Source organism: Elephas maximus, chromosome 4, assembly GCF_024166365.1.
Source record: "Elephas maximus indicus isolate mEleMax1 chromosome 4, mEleMax1 primary haplotype, whole genome shotgun sequence".
NCBI classification, from domain to species: domain Eukaryota; kingdom Metazoa; phylum Chordata; class Mammalia; order Proboscidea; family Elephantidae; genus Elephas; species Elephas maximus.
The window spans coordinates 128,258,960-128,277,228 of record NC_064822.1 but is presented as its reverse complement, the minus strand read 5'-3'; the positions used below and the strand labels follow the sequence as shown (position 1 = coordinate 128,277,228).

At 44.2% G+C, this 18,269-nt stretch overlaps 1 protein-coding gene across 1 annotated transcript; it reads right to left on the bottom strand.

The window, feature by feature from the left end:
• Positions 1–820: 820 nt before the first annotated feature.
• On the bottom strand, positions 821–17,914 carry DYRK2 (dual specificity tyrosine phosphorylation regulated kinase 2). Its single transcript, XM_049883808.1, has 3 exons — positions 17,375–17,914; positions 16,556–16,704; positions 821–8,963 (listed from the first exon to the last, which is right to left on the bottom strand). Exons 1-3 carry the CDS (start codon positions 17,421–17,423, stop codon positions 7,359–7,361), a joined length of 1,803 nt encoding a protein of 600 aa, XP_049739765.1. The 5' UTR covers positions 17,424–17,914; the 3' UTR covers positions 821–7,358.
• Positions 17,915–18,269: the final 355 nt, after the last annotated feature.

The window sequence follows — 18,269 nt, the reverse complement described above, 5'->3', positions numbered from 1 at the left end:
CAGCTTGTGAAGTCTCATACCAGGTTCTGTCATTTCCTGGGCTCCGGCCACATGGACCTTCCTTCAGTTGCTCACATCTGCCTTGCCTCCTCTAGCTTCAGGGTCTTTGCACATGCTTTTACTTTCTCAGTTCAAAAGCAATTTCCTCACGGAAGCCGTCCCTGACACCCACAAGACAACACATCTCCTCCTCCAGTTTGCTCGCACTCACAGCACCATATACCTTTCCCTCACAGCCCTTATTATGTTTGCAATTATGTATTTGTTTTTATAATTATTTGTATAATGCTTGCCTTCCCAACCAGTCTAAAAACTCCCTAAACATAACCCGTTTTATTCACCGTTATAGATCCCTAGTGCTTACAGCAGTGCCTGACACGTAACGGACATTTAATAAATATTGGACAAATGAATGCCATCTGCAACAGATGCTAATAAGATTCTCCATTATTTGGATGTCTTTACTTATTTTCGCCAAACCAAGATTCTGATGAATTGAAGTCTAGGGAAAGGGGATATTAGATTGGATATTCCTCTTCAGATAAAAGGATGAGAAATTAGCCCATACTTATCCATGCCCTTATTACTGTAAGTCCACATAAACTGCTTGCAATTACTCACATTTTCTCCAAAACAACTGAAAGGAATTCAACAAGCTTTCTTAAATGATTTAGGCCTGCGCATGGACTTCTGTTTTGCAAATAACACACTTCATTTTTGCACGTGGAGAAATGGTCTAGATATTTAAAACTCTTTAAACTTTGGGAAGGATGATAATCAGAGATAAAAAGCAAGACACAATATTTTAGTTTGTAAAATCGGTTTATTTACAATTTTTTGGTATTTTAAAGTTGTATTTAAAGTTTTTATTTCCCTGGCAAGCATTCCATATTTTCTTAAAATATGGAGGAAAAGGATAGGAAACCTGAATAAGTTTGAATTTAATGAGATTTACGTGCTACGGCCATCAATAAAATTTAACCTTTAATCCCTGAGAATTAGTACGAAGTGTTACAAATCATATTTTCATGCATTCAAATGTAAAAAGCATTACTTTAAGAACAAAAAAAAAAAAAAAGAAAGAATGAAGCTACTATAATTAACCTCCCCACATATGGCAATATGAGTTCTCTTTCACAAATTGAGGGGCATGTGTGTGTGTGCATTTAAAGTTACCGGGTACACCCAAATAGAATAAGATGCTCTAGTTATCGGTTTTTGTCTAGTTTCTCCCACTCTAAGAAATATTAAAAATGGAAGCTGATACATAATTCATTCAAATAGAAATGGCCACTGCTAGCTCAAACCCCACCCCCCCTTTTTTTTTTTGCATGTGATAGTTAATGACTTCCTTTCACTGTCGGAAACCAAAATTCTGAATCTGTTACCTGAGCCCCACTGTTGTTACAAAGTCACTTGGAGCAAGTCACTTCAATTTCCTCAAATATCAGATGAGGATAATTATAGCTTATAGGGATGTATAAGACGGAGCCGATGTTCACAAAACACCATGAGAGCTGTGGAGGAGCTCTCTTTGTAAGCAGCATCTGTGGAACAGATGCTACATTTATAAAATTACCTTGTTGTTTCTGAGTAAGGGGCCCTGGTGGTGCAGCGGTTAAGCGTTTGGCGACTAACCAAAACGTCCGCAGTTGGAATCCACCAGCGACTCCTTGGAAACCCTATGGGGCAGTTCTACTCTGTCCTATAGGGTCACTATGAGTCAGAATCGACTGGATGGGAACAGGGGTTTCCTCAGTATAGATGACCAGTTAATACTCTAAAACATCTTTCTTCAGAGGAGTACATATTAACTCATTAAGCTGTACAATGAACTTTTTTGAAATGCAAGAGAGAATGGCAATTATGTCCCCTCCTATGTATCTTTACCTATCTGTCTGTCTGAATTGTAGCATAGGCAATAAAATGAGAACACAGCAAATCTGAACCAAAAAAAAAAAAGACCGTAGTAAGAAGCAACTTTCTGACGTGTGCAACACACTAGTAGTCAGTCGCTTTTCGATTTGGACACTGTTAATTTATCACCAAAGACAAGCAGTTATTGCCTAAGGCCCAAAGGAAATGCACTGCAATCAAACTTTTTTAAAACAACCATCAAAGTCACATGTACTTTTCAAATCTTAGTGCTTTCTTCCCCAAACAGGAAGTACTCAAACCCCCTCTTCAAAAAACTAATACCAGTGTCAGCTAGGAAAATCTTCAGGCTAGTTTGAAAGCAACTCTGAAGTTCGAAGAACGTTTATTTGTATAGTTGTTGATACCAAAAGGGAAAAGATTACTAGAGATTCTAAGACAATATAGGTATTAACCAATTTAATAAAGGCTTTTAAAGGTTTGTTAAAAGGAAAGCAGATGAGTGGGACATATAATCTGCTCAGAATAAATCAGATCGGGACAATAAATTTCTGATTTAAACTGCTGCTTTAGCACCAGCTTTCAGTTTTGTACATAATGTACATCTGAAAAATTTATTTCTAGATATACTGAGTTTTTTGGTTGGTTTGCAACTAGTTAAGAACTTTGAGAAGCAACGTGACCAAGCAATAGTGAGATGACGAAGACTGGGCTTGGGAACCCTTATATCATCCCCTAGCAAATCCCACCTCGGCTTGAGAAAGCCACACTAATAAGTAATTCCTTGGCTGTGGGTAGCAGGAGGGGCGTAAATAAAAATGTGAGGTAGTTATTTCCACAGAGGGAAATATTTGTCTACATAATATCCCTGCAATGTCTAACAAATTCCTAGAGCATCTGCTTGCTGTCATCTGTAAATAAACTCTGAGCTTGGCAAATCACGAGCTAGCTGCAGTTCAGAGGCCTTATTTTCCGACCCAGCATGACAAGAGGAGACACGAAAATCCAAAAACCGTGAACCAGAGAGTCCATCAAGTGTAAAAACTGCAAAAGCATCAAGCACTCAAAGCATGTGGTGGAACTGGTGAGAGCACAAAAGGATAATTTGCCAGTACTTATATGGCACTGGGGATACAGAGGAAAGAATGAGAAAGATTGGTGAGGAATAATTTACAGGCTCTGCTTCCACAGCTTAACTGTCTCCTTGAAACTTAAAATAAAAACGACTTGAAGTCCTTGCATGATAGAGAACATGTTACAGGCCACATAAAGGTGTAATAAAATATTAAAGGTATACAATATCCTGAGATAAGAACTGCCTACCAAAACTTTAGTCTTTCTTGGCAGTTGCATATTTATATCAAGCTAATAAAAATCAATTATTGCTGATGAACAAACACAGAATGAATTATTTTAACATCTCAGGATACTGATAGAGAACTATCTATTTGGCATTCTCATCACTCTTCAGGCTAACAGACCAACAACAATACCAGAAAGAGATCAGGAGTTAAATTATAGTTAGAAAAGGGGAGAAAAGTAAGGTAGGACATTAAAATTTTATTCTGAAATTATCTCTGGCCACAACAATAAAATTTAACAAATATTCACTAAACAGTCTTACTCCTGTCATCAGCTGTACAATACATACAGTATCATAGAACTGGTCACTAGGATTAAAATCCACTAGAACATATTTAATGTTAAGTGGTGACAGCAGCATCTCACAGAAATTTTTACATACATATATACACAGTCCACATTCAACCGTTTTCACATATTTTCAGTACACAGTTGCAGCATATTACAGTCACGTGTCTAAGTTGTTGCTCAATACTCAAGCCACTACCTGGACGCAACTGTAGCAGTTGAGCTGAGTATAATTACAATTAACTTTATATATGTCCATAGCAGAGAGATGTACAAGCCCCTAAGAAACAGAGTTCACAAATACTTTTTTTTTTTCAAATGCTACCACAGCATTTCATGTTGGGCGATATTAAAACCTTTACCAACCAAATCAATTTTTGTTTTTAAAAAGTCTTCTGCTTACCAGAAATATTCTTGATGGAAAAAAATTACAAAAATGCTCTCTTCAAAATTATTCACACTTTTAAGATTCCAATATGGCCCAATGCTACTGATGCCTAAAGTGTTTTCTCACATTCTGATGGAGTCATGTAGCCTGACTCCAAACCACGCAGTAAGTTTAAAAGTGGCTTAAGTGCCTTGCACCCAAATTGTAAAAATCCCTGGCCATCCTCACTAGAGCCAGGCACATATAAAAGAAATGCACTTTGGTTCATACCAAATGCCCTGGGATTAATCACACTATAAAATTAAATGGTTTGAGGTAAATTTTTACAAATACAGTTGATTGCTGTCTAGTGTTAGCCTAACAAAAAAAACAACCTTTAAAAAATCAGTCTGATGTTAAGATACAACAAGGACCATCTTTAACCCCTTAAACCTAGGAGCTCCCTGTGTAACTAACCAATGGTTACGTTTCTCAGTGCCTGATGAGGACGCACGCCTTATGGTTTCTATTAAGGCCTGTAAGTAACTGGGTATTTAAGACAGATGTATCATCTTTGCAGAGGTGGGTTCCATCCTTACTGCCTATTATTCAAAGGATTAAAGAGGCCAAAAAATGCATGCTCTACAACATGGCATTCGGAACAAAAGGCACATTGTTAACACTAAGGGCACAATTTCTCCTCTACTGTTAATCTACACGGTTTTGCATGACTCTGTTGTTCCACTGTCGTAGCAGTACACTTAAGTGGTAATGAACACTCTGGTGGTACAAGAAACGGAGCCAAATGAGACTGCAACCAAAGACAAGACGACGCTGTGCTATTCCTAAATCTGAAAACAGCGCAGACATCCCCAGACAATGGTAACCTGTGAGACCAAGGACTGTTTCCAAGCCAACTCCTAGTAGCCTATCAGAGCCCTTCATTTATTTATGTTTTAAAATCACAGATATGCGACTTTTTTTAGCCTTAAAATTAAGCTATAATTTTTTTTCTTTAATAAAACAGTTCTATCACTAAACGCTGAAATGGGATGGCTCTTGTGAAGAATAAAGGAAATTTCACTGTATTTGGGGAGAAGAAAAGGACCAAAGTGCTGCGCATTAGAGTTTGGCCTCCAAGTTCCCAGTTGCATTTGTGAATGAAGACAACCACAAATGCATGGTTGGCATCTTAAGGAGCAGTTTTGTGCAGTGGGGGGAAAGACAAGCAGTATTAGCCCACATATAAGCTTTCTCACGTATAATTCTTTTATAGAGAAATTAATAAAAACGGCAGGCTAAGGTTCATGTATTTAAACCTAAATGGGAAAATGAAAGGGGAGCCGTGGAAGGGGAAATTCGCCTTTACATGTTTCTGATTTTTTCAGTGATCTAAAGAAGTTAACCATCCTTAAGAGGCTGGTGGTTTTCACAAAGCCACCACACCGTCTTACATGTCTTATGCCATTAAGCCAAAAATGTAATAATAAATACAGATATTTAAATTCTATAAGCCACTGATTGGGGGTATCCTCACCCGAGCATCATTTAAAATGCAACTTACCCAACACATTATTGCACTTCCACAGATTACATACCTATGTCTATAAGATGCTAAAGAATTCACTTTGCCTCGGGTAAAGAAGCTATAATTTTTAAATACACAAGTACAAATTATTAGTGATATCCTTAAATAGTAAAGCAAATAACATCACTATCTTATTAATAAGCTAATGTTATTACTGTTTTTGGCAAATATCTGTAATATTTCCTGAGCATTTTTCTCCACCGTCTACCGATAAAGTCTCACAATACATAAAGTGTCTTGTTCAAAACCACTTTTTTTTTTTTTTTTAAAGGAAAACTGTGGGATTAAATTAAAAGAACTTAACCGGAAACTTCCTTGGCCTCACTGGGGACCATGCTTTAAGTACTTGGAAATCAATCTACAGGCAATATCTGTGCATATAAAAGATTATTTATCCTAACTTACACTACCCCAAACCTACTGTATCCAGACAGGCAGAAACCTTTCTATATTAAATTGCACATACTCAAAAAAAATTTCCACGTGCCTTGAAATTGATATGTATCACTGTTCATACATTAGTGATAAAATACTGAAATTTCCACTGTGAAAATAATTATTTTTCAAAGAAGAAAATATTCTTTTACCTAACTCTCAAAGTCACTTTTCCAGGTAAAGTGTCATCTTCACAAAACAATCAGTGCAATCCAAAAGAACTTAAAAAAAAAAATAGAGGAACACAATTTCTGTGGTTCTTCTCAAGATGTGAAGAATAAGTCAAACCATTTAACTTGAGGTTGAACTCTCCCTCTTCTAAAACTGTTGTTAAAATAGGCCTTAGTGAACAGCCATAGTGACTTCTGCTAACCAAGAGGATTTACAGTCCTTTTACTGAAGAAAGAGGTGATATGTTCCCAGGCTATGAGAACCTTACAGTGGCACCTTAATAGTGTGAACTCACTCTGATCTGCTAAACCTTCTTTGTAATGATGGCAATTCCCACCTTAAGTAGCTAGGCTGCTATACTTTTTAAAACCAGAATATGAAACAATGGTCGTAATCACAGCTGAAATGTCTCTTTTCTGTATTAACAGTCTGGGATATATACTTGAAGGAAGAAGACAAACCAAATGCAAGCAAGAGATGCGAGGTAAAAGGGGGGCAGAGAGAAGAAAAGCAAAAAGAAGGGAGAACAGTTTGTGGAATACAGTCCTAAATTTAGGTGCAAAAAGAAATTCTGTCATCTGAGGCTTCTTTACAAAGCCGTCCACTGACCTCACTGACTGTGTTAGAAAATTTGGAGGAATGCACACACTTCCATTCATCACCCAGAATGCTAATAGGGCCATTTAAACCTTGGGGACTTCTGTTTTGCATTTGAACATGAATTTAGAAAAAAAAATCTCTAAGGTGCAGATTTTCCTAGGATATCGTTTTTATAGTGACCGTTCCCCTTCCACCACCACTACCACCCAGATAACTCAGTGAACGGGACAGCAGGACACGCCACACCTGTGCACACACCTGGGGGATGGAGGGCAGGAGGGGGCCTTCAGGGGCAATCACCTTGGGGAGAATATAATATGAACCATAAAAACATAGTGAATGTCTCTGACACCAATCTGTAAATATGCGGCAGTCATGAAGTAATCAATGGCCTGCCACTGATGTTTATTACTCTGCCACACTAAATACAGTAAGGCTCATCGTACTTTTAGAACACAAAAGTTTCAGAAAGTATAAAAACTTAAAGCACTGTCCCCATGTAGTTTATAAAAACAAAATGAACAACTTTCTTACATTAAAAGAAGTGCTGAAAAGATACAAATGAGTAAAATTATTGAGCAAATAAAAACAGGTCTGAGCTTCTCCTTTCCAACCCAGTAAGGCTCAGCAATGTCGTATCTTTCAGATTACCAGCATCAGGGGATTTGAAGCTCAGCTAACAAGTTTTGGCAACACTGTCCTCTGCTGAATATTCCCATTGGCATCTGTCATTTGTGCCAAATTAGTCCTCAGTTTGGAAGCTGAGCTAGAAGGTGGAGGTAACTTGGAAATCGACGTGATAGCACCAGTGCTCTCGGTTATCCGTTTCACCGCGGTCTTCTCCCCGGTTGGAGGCTTCGGCAGCCGCCTCCTCAGCCAGGGATGCCGTAAAGCCTGGCCAGGGGTCATTCGGACCACAGGATCCCATTCTAAACACTGTTTTAAGAAGTCAAGGAAAAGGGGATCATCACACCCCTTCAGTGCATTCCCCCACTCTCTGCTCTCAGGTGGGCCCCTCAGTTTCCCCCTCCTGGAACGGCCTCCATTGAGAACCACAGAGCCATCAGACAGAGTCGTGACCGAGCAGTAGCGGGGATAGCCCTTGGAGCTCACAAAATTTTTGGCTCGTTTGGATGTATCCAGCAGTTTCTGGGAGGGCATGCCCAACAGTTCAATCATACAGGCCAGCTGGTCCCCTTCATCCTCCCCTGGCAACAGGGGGTAACCTGTCAGGAGCTCGGCTAAAATGCAGCCTAGGCTCCACATATCAATGGGCATCCCATACCTGGCCCCGAGGATCACTTCCGGGGCCCGGTAAAAACGGGACTGAATGTACGTGTAGACGCGCTGATGCTCGTAACAACTGGAACCAAAATCAATCACTTTAATACCGCTTCTCCCCTGCTGCTTTAACAAAATGTTCTCGGGCTTAAGGTCACAGTGAATTATTCTGTTTTTGTGCAAAGCATCCAAGCACTGAAGAATCGAGTGGGCAAACTTGCGAACCAAAGGCAGGCTGAAGCCCTGGAATTTATTCTTCTTGATGAGTTCGTAGAGGTTCATGCTCAGCAGCTCGAACGTCATGCAGATGTGGTTGCGGAAGGTGAAATTCTCCAGCATGTGGATGACGTTCATGGTGTTGTCCTTGTCCTGCTTCCGCAGGTGTTCCAGGATTCGGATCTCCTCCGCCGCCTGCCGGTGGAAGCGTTTCTCATTCCGCACCATCTTGAGGGCCACATGCTGGTGGACTTTATGGTCATAGGCCTTGACCACCTGGCCAAAGCTTCCCTTCCCGATGACCTTCAGGACTTCGTACCTGTAAGCCACATGATCATGGGGCACCTGCACATATGATCCTTGGTCGTCGTCATAGCCACCGTTGTTCGGCCCACCTGTCATTCCTTGGCGTTTCTTTGCATTTGGACCCAAGAAATAAATTTCAGGGTAGCTGAAAATCTCATGGTGTTCAAAGGTGGTTAGTTTTTGCATATATTGCTTCATTGCTTGTTCAGGTGTCATGGGGGTGGCTTTCACCTTCCCCAAGCCTTCCATAGACTTCAGAGAGGTAGAGCTCCCCTGCCGTCTATGAATGTTCTCCAGCTGCCGCTCTGGCACCACTGGCAATCCCGTTTTACCCACTGTAAGCCCATTTGGTTGTGTCGTGAGCACTGTCCGTTTGTTACTGTTATCCTCAAACAGCTGCTGAACCTGGATCTGTCCGTGGCTGTGGCTGCTCACATGCAGGTGATCATTCATTGTGTGCTTACTGCCGCCAATCTGGAATTCAAAAAGGAGACATAAATAGAGTGGAAGAAGTCTTGTCTGTTCAAATGGGGTATTTTACAAGTCGACACCACTCCCTCCTTTAGAAAACTCAATTTCGTTTTCATTGATATTCAGAATCAGGTTTACTAAAAAGGAAGAGCAGCACACCCAGGAGGGTGCTCGTGAACACACAGAGAGGGAAAGGAGAGGGAAAGTAGGAGGCGGCTGACAGTCTGCAACAAAATAAAGGAAAACACTGGTTAGTGTGCTGCTTGAGGCTGCCAAACCAGGAAGCCTTAAAGAAAGGACCCCATAAACGCTACATCTAGTAGTCAAGCAGTTTGCTGCACATACTCAGGGTCCTGAAGAGTACATTTCCCTGTGGAGGCAAAAACCTATCGTTCTTGTTCATTTTTGGATATCAACAGCTAGCACATAGCCTGGTTCATCATAGGTGTTCAACTCAATCCGCACTTGACACATAATGGAGGAATGGAATACACAAAAGAATGTGAACATACATGACTCTATACTAGCTAATCAAAAACCAAACCCATTGCCATCAAGTCGATTCCAACTCATAGCGACCCTACAGGACAGAGTAGAACTGTCCCATAGTTTTCCAAAGAGTGACTGGCGGATTCGAACTGCCGACCTTTTGGTTAGCAGCTGAGCTCTTAACCACTGCACCACCAGGACTCTCTATACTAGCTAACGCCCTCAAATCATACCACTTTTCACAGTGTATTTGACTCAACGGCACTGGGTTTTTTCTTTACTTAGAAACTGCACCTATCTGGTTCACTACTCCTTCCTCAGTGTCTAGCTCTATTTCAAACACTAATATCTTTTATCTCCAATCTTCACTATTACTTGGACATTCAACTGCTTATACCAAGGAACATACACGACTCAGTGGCAAAGAAAAAATGTACTTTCAGGCTTGAAAGACTCCCATATAGATATCTATGGTAGTTATCTTGTAAAACCCCTAACCTATTTTTAAAAGTTTCTGGGCTTCACTGACTGTGATGACCATTTAAGGCCATTCAGCCCAACAAACCAACCAACCACCACCCTCTTTTGGGCCTTCCTTTGGTCAATGGCTGGGTATTTCTATGAGCTGCTGGAATACTCAGCTTTCCCAGAAGGAATACAAAGAAGCAATTTCTATTTCAGGCGCACATGCGATCCCTGTACATTCCTGTCTAAACAAAATTGATGGTGTAGCCCAAGGGGCCCCCAGCCTTCTAACAGGAATCTACTTGGGATTTCTTTCAAGCATTATAGTTGCAAAGTGGTAAGGGTGGAAGGGATTAGCAGCCAGGATCTTCTCCCAGTTAGGAATTCCTGCCAGTCTCAGAAAACTCTTGCCTGCTTGGTGATTTTATGAGATCTTAAAGATCAATTTACCATTCATAATCAACTCCATTCATTTAATCGATATTTGCTGAGGTGTAGCCACATAAGTGGCAGGATCCCTGCCCTCTGGGAGCTTACAATCAACTAGGTGAAGTCATTTGCCATCAGTATGCTTTCCATTATCTCTTCCAAATCCAACTTTTATAATATGGACTTTACAAACTACTGAAAAAGTTGTTATTGTTGTTAGCTGCTGTTGACTCGATTCCACCTCATGGTGAAACTATGTGTGCTGTGACCTTTCAGAAGCAGGCTGCCAGGCCTATCTTTCGAGATACCTCTGGGTGGGTTTTGAACCGCCAATCTTTTGACTAGTATTCGAGCTCTGAAATGTTCTTTACATATAACACGATAATTCAGGAAATGGTTTGGGATGATCTAGATCATGAAATGAAATTCCAAGTCCTTCTTACTAGTAGACCAAGACTCACAAGTTTTCTTGAACAGACACAGCATGTACGCTGACTATCTGAGGAATGAGCTTTCTCTGCTGGCTTCTAAAGCAAAGTGGGATATAGTACCTGAGCCTGTCTGAACTGTGATTTCACAGATTCAGGGATTTTATTTCTCAGAGACATTCTGGAAGATTTCTAGCTAAACCCTTTTATTACACTCATATGCTATCCCATGCTAGGTGATCTATTTTTTCTAAGGGTAGCCAGACAGGTTATTTTTATCTTCATTCTATGCCAAAAGCAAGGCATTCCATAAAAATGAGTTAGGAAAGGCTTGGGCATATATATAAAAGCAGTATAGGCTGTCCTGAGCTTTTCTTTCTAAGCCTCATTCTTTGCACACCCTCTTGCCCACTGTGGTCTTTCAAACTCCAAGGGACAAAAGGACCTCATATTTGAAATATCTCTCTCCTAGAGAACCACTCTCTCCAGAGCAGGATGGAGCTATTTCAGAAGAAAAACCAATGTATTACCAGCATACATGCTACGAAAAGCATGAGGCTTTATTAGGGACAAAACTAATGTTGGGGCTTTAGAGATTGCTAAGATGATAGCAAAGAAAAACTTACTGACCATCAGAAACTCATTTTAATTTGTGCTATAGTAATTTTTGTGCTGTATAATTTAAAATATGATTGCAGAAGTTTTATTGACTAGAACTAAAGAAGAGTTCTCCAAATGACTGGACCACCTCCTATCTCTTCAACTGCTTTCTCTTGGTCTCCTTTGCAGTACCAACTATTAGTCAACCCACCCTTAGAATACAGGATTCCTCAGGGTTCAAGCCTCAATTCTCTTGGCCTCTCACCCCTACAACTCCCTCTGGTGGATCCTGACCACAGCCAGGGCTTCGGCAACCACCCATGCCTGAAGTCTGCCACGTCCTCACCTCAAGCCCAGATCTGCCAAACCTACGTCTCCTCAAGCTCAAGGTCCATGTGTGCAACTACTGATCAACTCAACTGCAACTCACGATCTCTCTCCCCCAACTGCTGCCCCCTCCCATGATCCCCAATTTTTGATAAACAAAAGGTTTCACTGCCACAGAGTCACTCAAGTTGTACACCTGGGAATCCTCTCAACATTTTCCTCACCTTCCCAAATCCTCATCAAGCCTTGTCAATGCTGTCTGCCCCACTCCTTTCTCCATCAACAACACTGTTTCTTCTCACACTCCTGTTGCCGCCTTTCATCAGGACAGCCGTGAAGGCCTCATAACATGAGTCCTTGCTTCTAAATCTGAACCACCAACCAGCAAGGCAAGAATACAAGGTTCGAATATTTAGAGTCTAAATGATCTGATTCCTTCCAGTTTCATCTACCCCTGTTATTCTTCTCCCTGAGTTTCAAAGCTACATTGCCCAAGGCTCCGTGCTTTTTTTACATTCCTCTGCTTTTGGGGGGGCTGGGTTTCACTACAGTTAGAAGCCCAGGGATTTTCAGCTAGACATACATGGAATGAATTCTAGCTCCACCACTTACTACATCACCTTGGGCAATTCATCTCTCAGAACCTCAGTGCCCTCATCTGCAAAAAAGAAGGTAACAAAACTATCTCATTTAGAGGATTAAGTAAGGTAATTACCTGTAAAATGCTTAGAATAGCACTCGGGTAAATGAGAGCTATTATTATTGTCCCTTTGCAGACACTGTTTATAATGTCTTCCCTTCTCACGTCCAGGTGGTAAACTCCTACTCATACCTTCAAAGCTTGGCTCAACTCTCACCTCCCTGTAAAACCTATCCTGACCTGATGAACAGCTCCTTCTGCTGTACTTCCAGAGCACTGCTACATTCTAACACTTACTTCACTTTACCATAATTGTTTTGGTATCTGATGCAACCCACTTGGCTGTGAACAATTCCACCGCGGGGCTACCTCTTATCTTTGTAACTCTCTTAACATAAACTCATGTATTTAATCAGCACTCAGTAAATATCCATCGAATGTAAGAATGCATGTCAGTAAATCCCTGTTAACTCTCATCTCTCTGAATTACTCTTGGGAACTGCATTTTGTACCTTAGTAAGAAAACATGCAGTCAATACCCAAGGGATTGGGAAATGCCTCTGGTGACCCCAGTCACAAGACCTTAGACTTACCGCGCATCAGCAGGGACTGTGAGGCAAATCATAGCTGATTAAAAAGTACCTGGAATAGATATATCAGCTCAACATCTAAAAGCACCGTGTGGAATCTTAAACTTCCAGACATTGTAGATTCATTTGAGGGGCTTTGCGTCTCAAACACGGTAGGACTCTAAAACCACAACCAAACTTTGAAGGCCAATTAATCAATCTACAAAAAGGGGCGGCGGGGAACAAAACTAGAGAAGCTGGAATATTTCCAGACTATATACCAGGACTACATCATCCACTTAAGGATATTAAAAACCTCTAACCTCTTGAAAAAGGAGCCCTGGTGGTACAGTGGCTAAAGCAGTCGACTGCTAACTGAAAGGCTGGTGGTTTGAAACCACCAGCAGCTCCATAGGAGAAAGATGTGGCAGTCTGCTTCCATAGAGATTTACAGCCTTGGAAACCCTACAGGGTCGCCATGAGTCGGAACTGACTCGACAGTAGTGGGTGGTGGTGGAACCTCTGGAATTCTGAGACTGTGATTAATTTCTATTTGCCAGTGCCTGTCACACTGAAAAGTAGATGCTGAATAAATACAATTGTTAGGTACCTACAACTTACGAGTAAAATGGAGAGACCTACGAGATGCCTGTCTCATCATAAAATATTTTAGCATTAAAAATTATGTGAGAACAACAGTCTAACCAGTTTTGTAGTTTTCAGCACTTCGAGTAATAAAATGGCCAGCAAGCAGATATTTCACTGTGCTAACGTTTCTGGGTGTTTTATAGCTTCTCTGAAATTCAGAAATGCTATCTAGTGTTATGGGACTAGAACTGAGGCCAAGAAGATTGGAATTTTAGCTCCTCCCCAAACAAACTGACAGTCTGTGTGGCCTACTTTTCCTTCTTCAAAACATTACTATTTGTGAAGTGGGAATATGAACCTTCTTTAACTTCAATTATTTTATAAAGATAAAACTGGTAACTGGAGAGCACTTTAAAGTTATGAATGTGATAAATATTCATATTTGGACATTTAAAAAGAAATATGTTAGTATCTTGGATACATCAGAAAATAAAAAAGAAATAAAAAAAGTATCAGATACACTCTTAGGTAAAACAAAACGACTAAAGTGTTAAATATCCATGGAGTTAGAGAACAATGGACTGAATAAATTCTAAAACTCATAATCTTGGTAATCATATATTTATCCTCCCTGCTGGCACAGTGGTTAAGAGCTACGGCTGCTAACCAAAAGGTTGGCAGTTCAAATCTACCAGCTGCTCCTTGGAAACCCTATGGGGCAGGGGCAGTCTACTTTGTCTTGTTGGGTTGCTATGAGTCCAAATCAACTTCACGGTAACAGGTTATAGTAGCACTGGAGCCCTGGTGGCACAGTGGTTAAGAGCTTGGCTGCTAACCAAGAGGTAGGCCGTTCAAATCCATCACCTGCTCCTTGGAAACTTTATAGGGCAGTTCTACTCTGTCAGAATCGACTTGACGGCAACAGTTTATTATAGTAGCATTTACAAAAGAAAATATGGGGAGGGTGTTATGACAAGGTCATTTCCCTCTCTTTAATGCCTTTTTTTCCCATTCATTTTAAAATAGCTCTTCCCAGGTGTAACTGCTCTGGAATTAAAACCTAACAACTTATAGAAACTGACAGACATACAGATCTACAAAGGTTTTTGTATGAAATTTTCTAGAGATAGCAGGGTCAAGAAATATATTAAGGAGGGCCTGGGCTTTAGCTCCGGCCTTGAATATGAACTGACCAGGGAATCTGGACCAAACCAGCTATCTGTCTGAGTTTGTTTCCTCATCTGTAAAACGAAAGAGTGGAGCCAGATAAACTCTGTGGTCCTTTTAAACTTTCCTATTGCATGCAACCTACGATGTTAAACAAAATCAAAACTAAACAAAAATCAAAACCCAAATTCTCACTTTCAAAATCAGGCATCTAATTATTAACAACATATTGAAGTTCACTTAAGCTAAAATCAGGTAAATCAGGCAGCTGCCACAACAAAATACACACACCCATCATTAGGAGCTCTGAGAAGCACGCCCACATCTTTTCATTTGGGGTGAACCACAGGCTCTTCTCCCAGTGTAAACCTTTCGTTTTCTCTAAATTCACTGTGTGTTTTAATGACAAAGAGTCTCTGATCAAGCAAAGCCCAACTTTATAAAACTGGAAGCCACACGCAAACCAAGTATTTCTTTCCCAGTTCACACCAAGTTATATGATGACAACACCACGTGAAGAAAGTTGGGTGCTGTATTTTCCAAATTCTCAGATGTTTTGAAACCAAACCAAAAAAATACAAACCCCTAAAACCAATGCAGTTCCTCCACTGAAACGACACTGTGACAAGAACATTCAACCATAATACACAGCATCACCTATGGTACTGACATGACTCTACTGTCAACATCCAATACAGGTTAGTCGACTTCTCTGTAGTGAATTCCTAGCCCCTAGCCCCTGGGACTAATTGTGTCAAAGGAACAACAACAACAAAAACTGAGAACAAAACGTTTTCCTATGAAACTTGTACACGCTTCTCCAGGTCTAACAGGCCTAACTCCACTCCAGTCATCCTCTCACAAATTCTCCTCTGATAAACAGCTTGCCCATAACACATACGTGGCCCTCAGAGCTATTCCCTTGTGGGTTAGAAATGGTCTTTTCAACTTTCACTGGGCAAACCAGCCCTAGCAAGCATCCCTCATACAGAACCATCCTAGGCAGTTTCTCTGGAAAATCCAGCTGGAAAAAGACCTCTGAAACCATCACCTCCTCCAAGCGCAGGCCTCCTCTCCGCTGGCAGTCACCATCCATGGGCAGTCCCTGGGAGCTGAGAAAAGGTACATGCTGAAGTCAAATCCAGTTTGCCAATCTCTGCAGCCACCAGTTCCATGCTGAGCTCTCCCTTCCCTCTGGCCCCCTTAGGGACCCACAGCACCTATCAGGTGCCCTTCCCTTCCCATCTCCAAAGCAAAGCTGACTCTTTCCTTTAGAATAGTGCCCAACTGCAGAATCCTAAAGGGGTGGTTTGTTTTGTTTTGACTGCTGCTGCTGCTCTTATTTTCGTTACTGTTAATTACAATTTCTGCTGCGCTCAAACCTGTAGCACTCATAAAACATGCTTACACACGCGGGGTACAATTGGCAGCGCTCCCTGCTGGCTGGAGAGGCCTGAGAGGCTCTTTGGGGGATTGATTTTCCGGGCTGGACGGCCGGCTGTCCCCTAACACATATCTGTTTCTATAAATACCCACTACCCACAAGGGGGTAGGGATGTTTACCCGGTCAGGGATGGGAGCTCTGGGAAGCAAGAAGGAAAAAAGAGGGAAGAGCGAAGGAAAGCGGCAAGGAGGAAGTTCCGAGGAAGAGGAGGGCAGCGGTGGGCGGGCTCGGGAGGGGAAGTGAGGGCCCACGCCAGGAATCTTCCTTTGTGGCTGCAGCTTTGCGCTCGCCCAACTTACAGAGGGTGGCGTCAAGAGGCCACTGGCCAGGGGCGTGGAGCCGCTCACTTCGACCTCTCTTCTCCGGAAGTCAGAGCCCCACAAGTCCGGAGTTTTTTGCCCCGGGCCCCCTCCCGACCTTCCCCCGGCCGCCCGCGGGCTGGATCTCACCGTGTGGGCTGCGGCGGCAGCGTTGCTGGCCCGGAGAGGCGGCAGGGCGATGGGGGAGGGCGGGCCGGTCCCCACTCCGCTCCGGGGGGCCCCTGCACCGAGCCCCGGGGAAACCTGAAGCTGACGAACGGCGATGTCCCCTCCTCGGCCTGGGACCACGCGCAGGAGGAGACAAAAGAGGGTCAGGGGGTAGAAAATCACCCGGACCCCGTCGCCCCGCCCCACCCCTCTGGGTAGCAAACCCCCCCTCCCCGAGAGAGAAACCGGGAAAGTAAAAAACGGGTAGTGAGCGGCGGAACGGAGGTCCGGGGCGCGGATCTCCAGCGCGCACCCACGGGCGGAGCCCAGGCAGCTGCAAAGTTAAGTCTGGTCCTCGCACGCGAGTTCGCGACCCCTTGGAAAAACCGAGCTAGGCCGGGGCTTCGCGGCCCACGCTGCAGGCAGCAGCTGGCCGAGAGAGGTTAGCGCCGCCGAAGAGGGCTCAACAGACTCCCCAGGCCCCGAGCTGTCCCCTCTCGTCGGCTCCAGCTGGGGGAGGCCCAGGACGGCCCCCGCCCGAACCCCGACGGGCCGGACCACGGCTGGGCCGGCGCACTCCCTCTCGGAGGAACCTTCAGCCCCGCGAGCAACAATGAGCAGAGCCGAAGCGAGGGCGCGCCGTGCGCCCGGGGGGCTCCCCCGCGCCGCCCGGCTGCGCCGGAGACTTTGTTCCAGGTCCAGCCGGCGGCGGCCGCCTGCGCCACGAGGGCTCGCCCGGGGCTGTGCCGGGGCTGGCAGGGGCGGGCGCCGGGGTCGGCTCGCCGGCCCGGCCCTCCTTACCAGTCGGGTAGGCGGCAGGAGCGGCGGCCGAAGGTTTCCTGGTTAACATGGCCGCTGGAAAGGAAAATGCATTTCAGAGCTGCCGTCTCCGCCGCCGCTGCTGTTCCTGCCGCTACTTCTCGAGGCCGCCGCCGCCTCCTGGTCGCTCCTCACGCGGGTCTCCGGCGCCTCCTCCCCGCCTCGCGTCAGCTACAGGCAGACACACACAGTCCGCTGCATCCCCTCGGCCCGGGCCCGCAGCAGCGAGCACCCCGCTCTCCTCCTCGCCGCCGCCGCCGCCGTCCTCCTCTTCCTCGGGCGGCTGCAGCACCCTCCGGCCCGTGCACATGCCTCGCCCTCCCCTGCGCGCCGCTTTTCTCCCCGATTCCCTCACATAGGGGCGCGGGGGAGCGGCCTGGGCCGCGAAGACCGACTCGCTCGGGAGCTTCTTCCTGGGCTCGCTCGCGCGCCCGCGCGCGCGCCCCTGCGCACGCACGTACACACGCGCGCACACACACACACACACACACACACACAAATGCGCACACACACTCCGGCCCCAGCCCGCGGCGCGGACCAGGAGGGCAGCCCCGCCCCCGCTCCCCACTCCCGCTGCAAGCCCCTCCCCCGGACTCCCCCCACACCCTAGCCTCACACCCTCACGTACACCCCACCCCCATCCAGCCACCCTCAGGAGTCCCTCCCCCACTAAATCATCTTCATAACCACCCCTCCACTCCCCGGAAAACTCTGCAGCCTCCGCCTCCCCCTCCGGCCATCTGCGCCGCTCCCCTCGGATCCCCCAGTAATAACCTTTTCCCCACCTCGGCCTTTCCAGCTCCTGCAACGCCCCTCTTTTTCCCTACAGTGCAACTGCTACTGAAATCGCTGCAGAGACCCCTCTCCTTCTATGCGC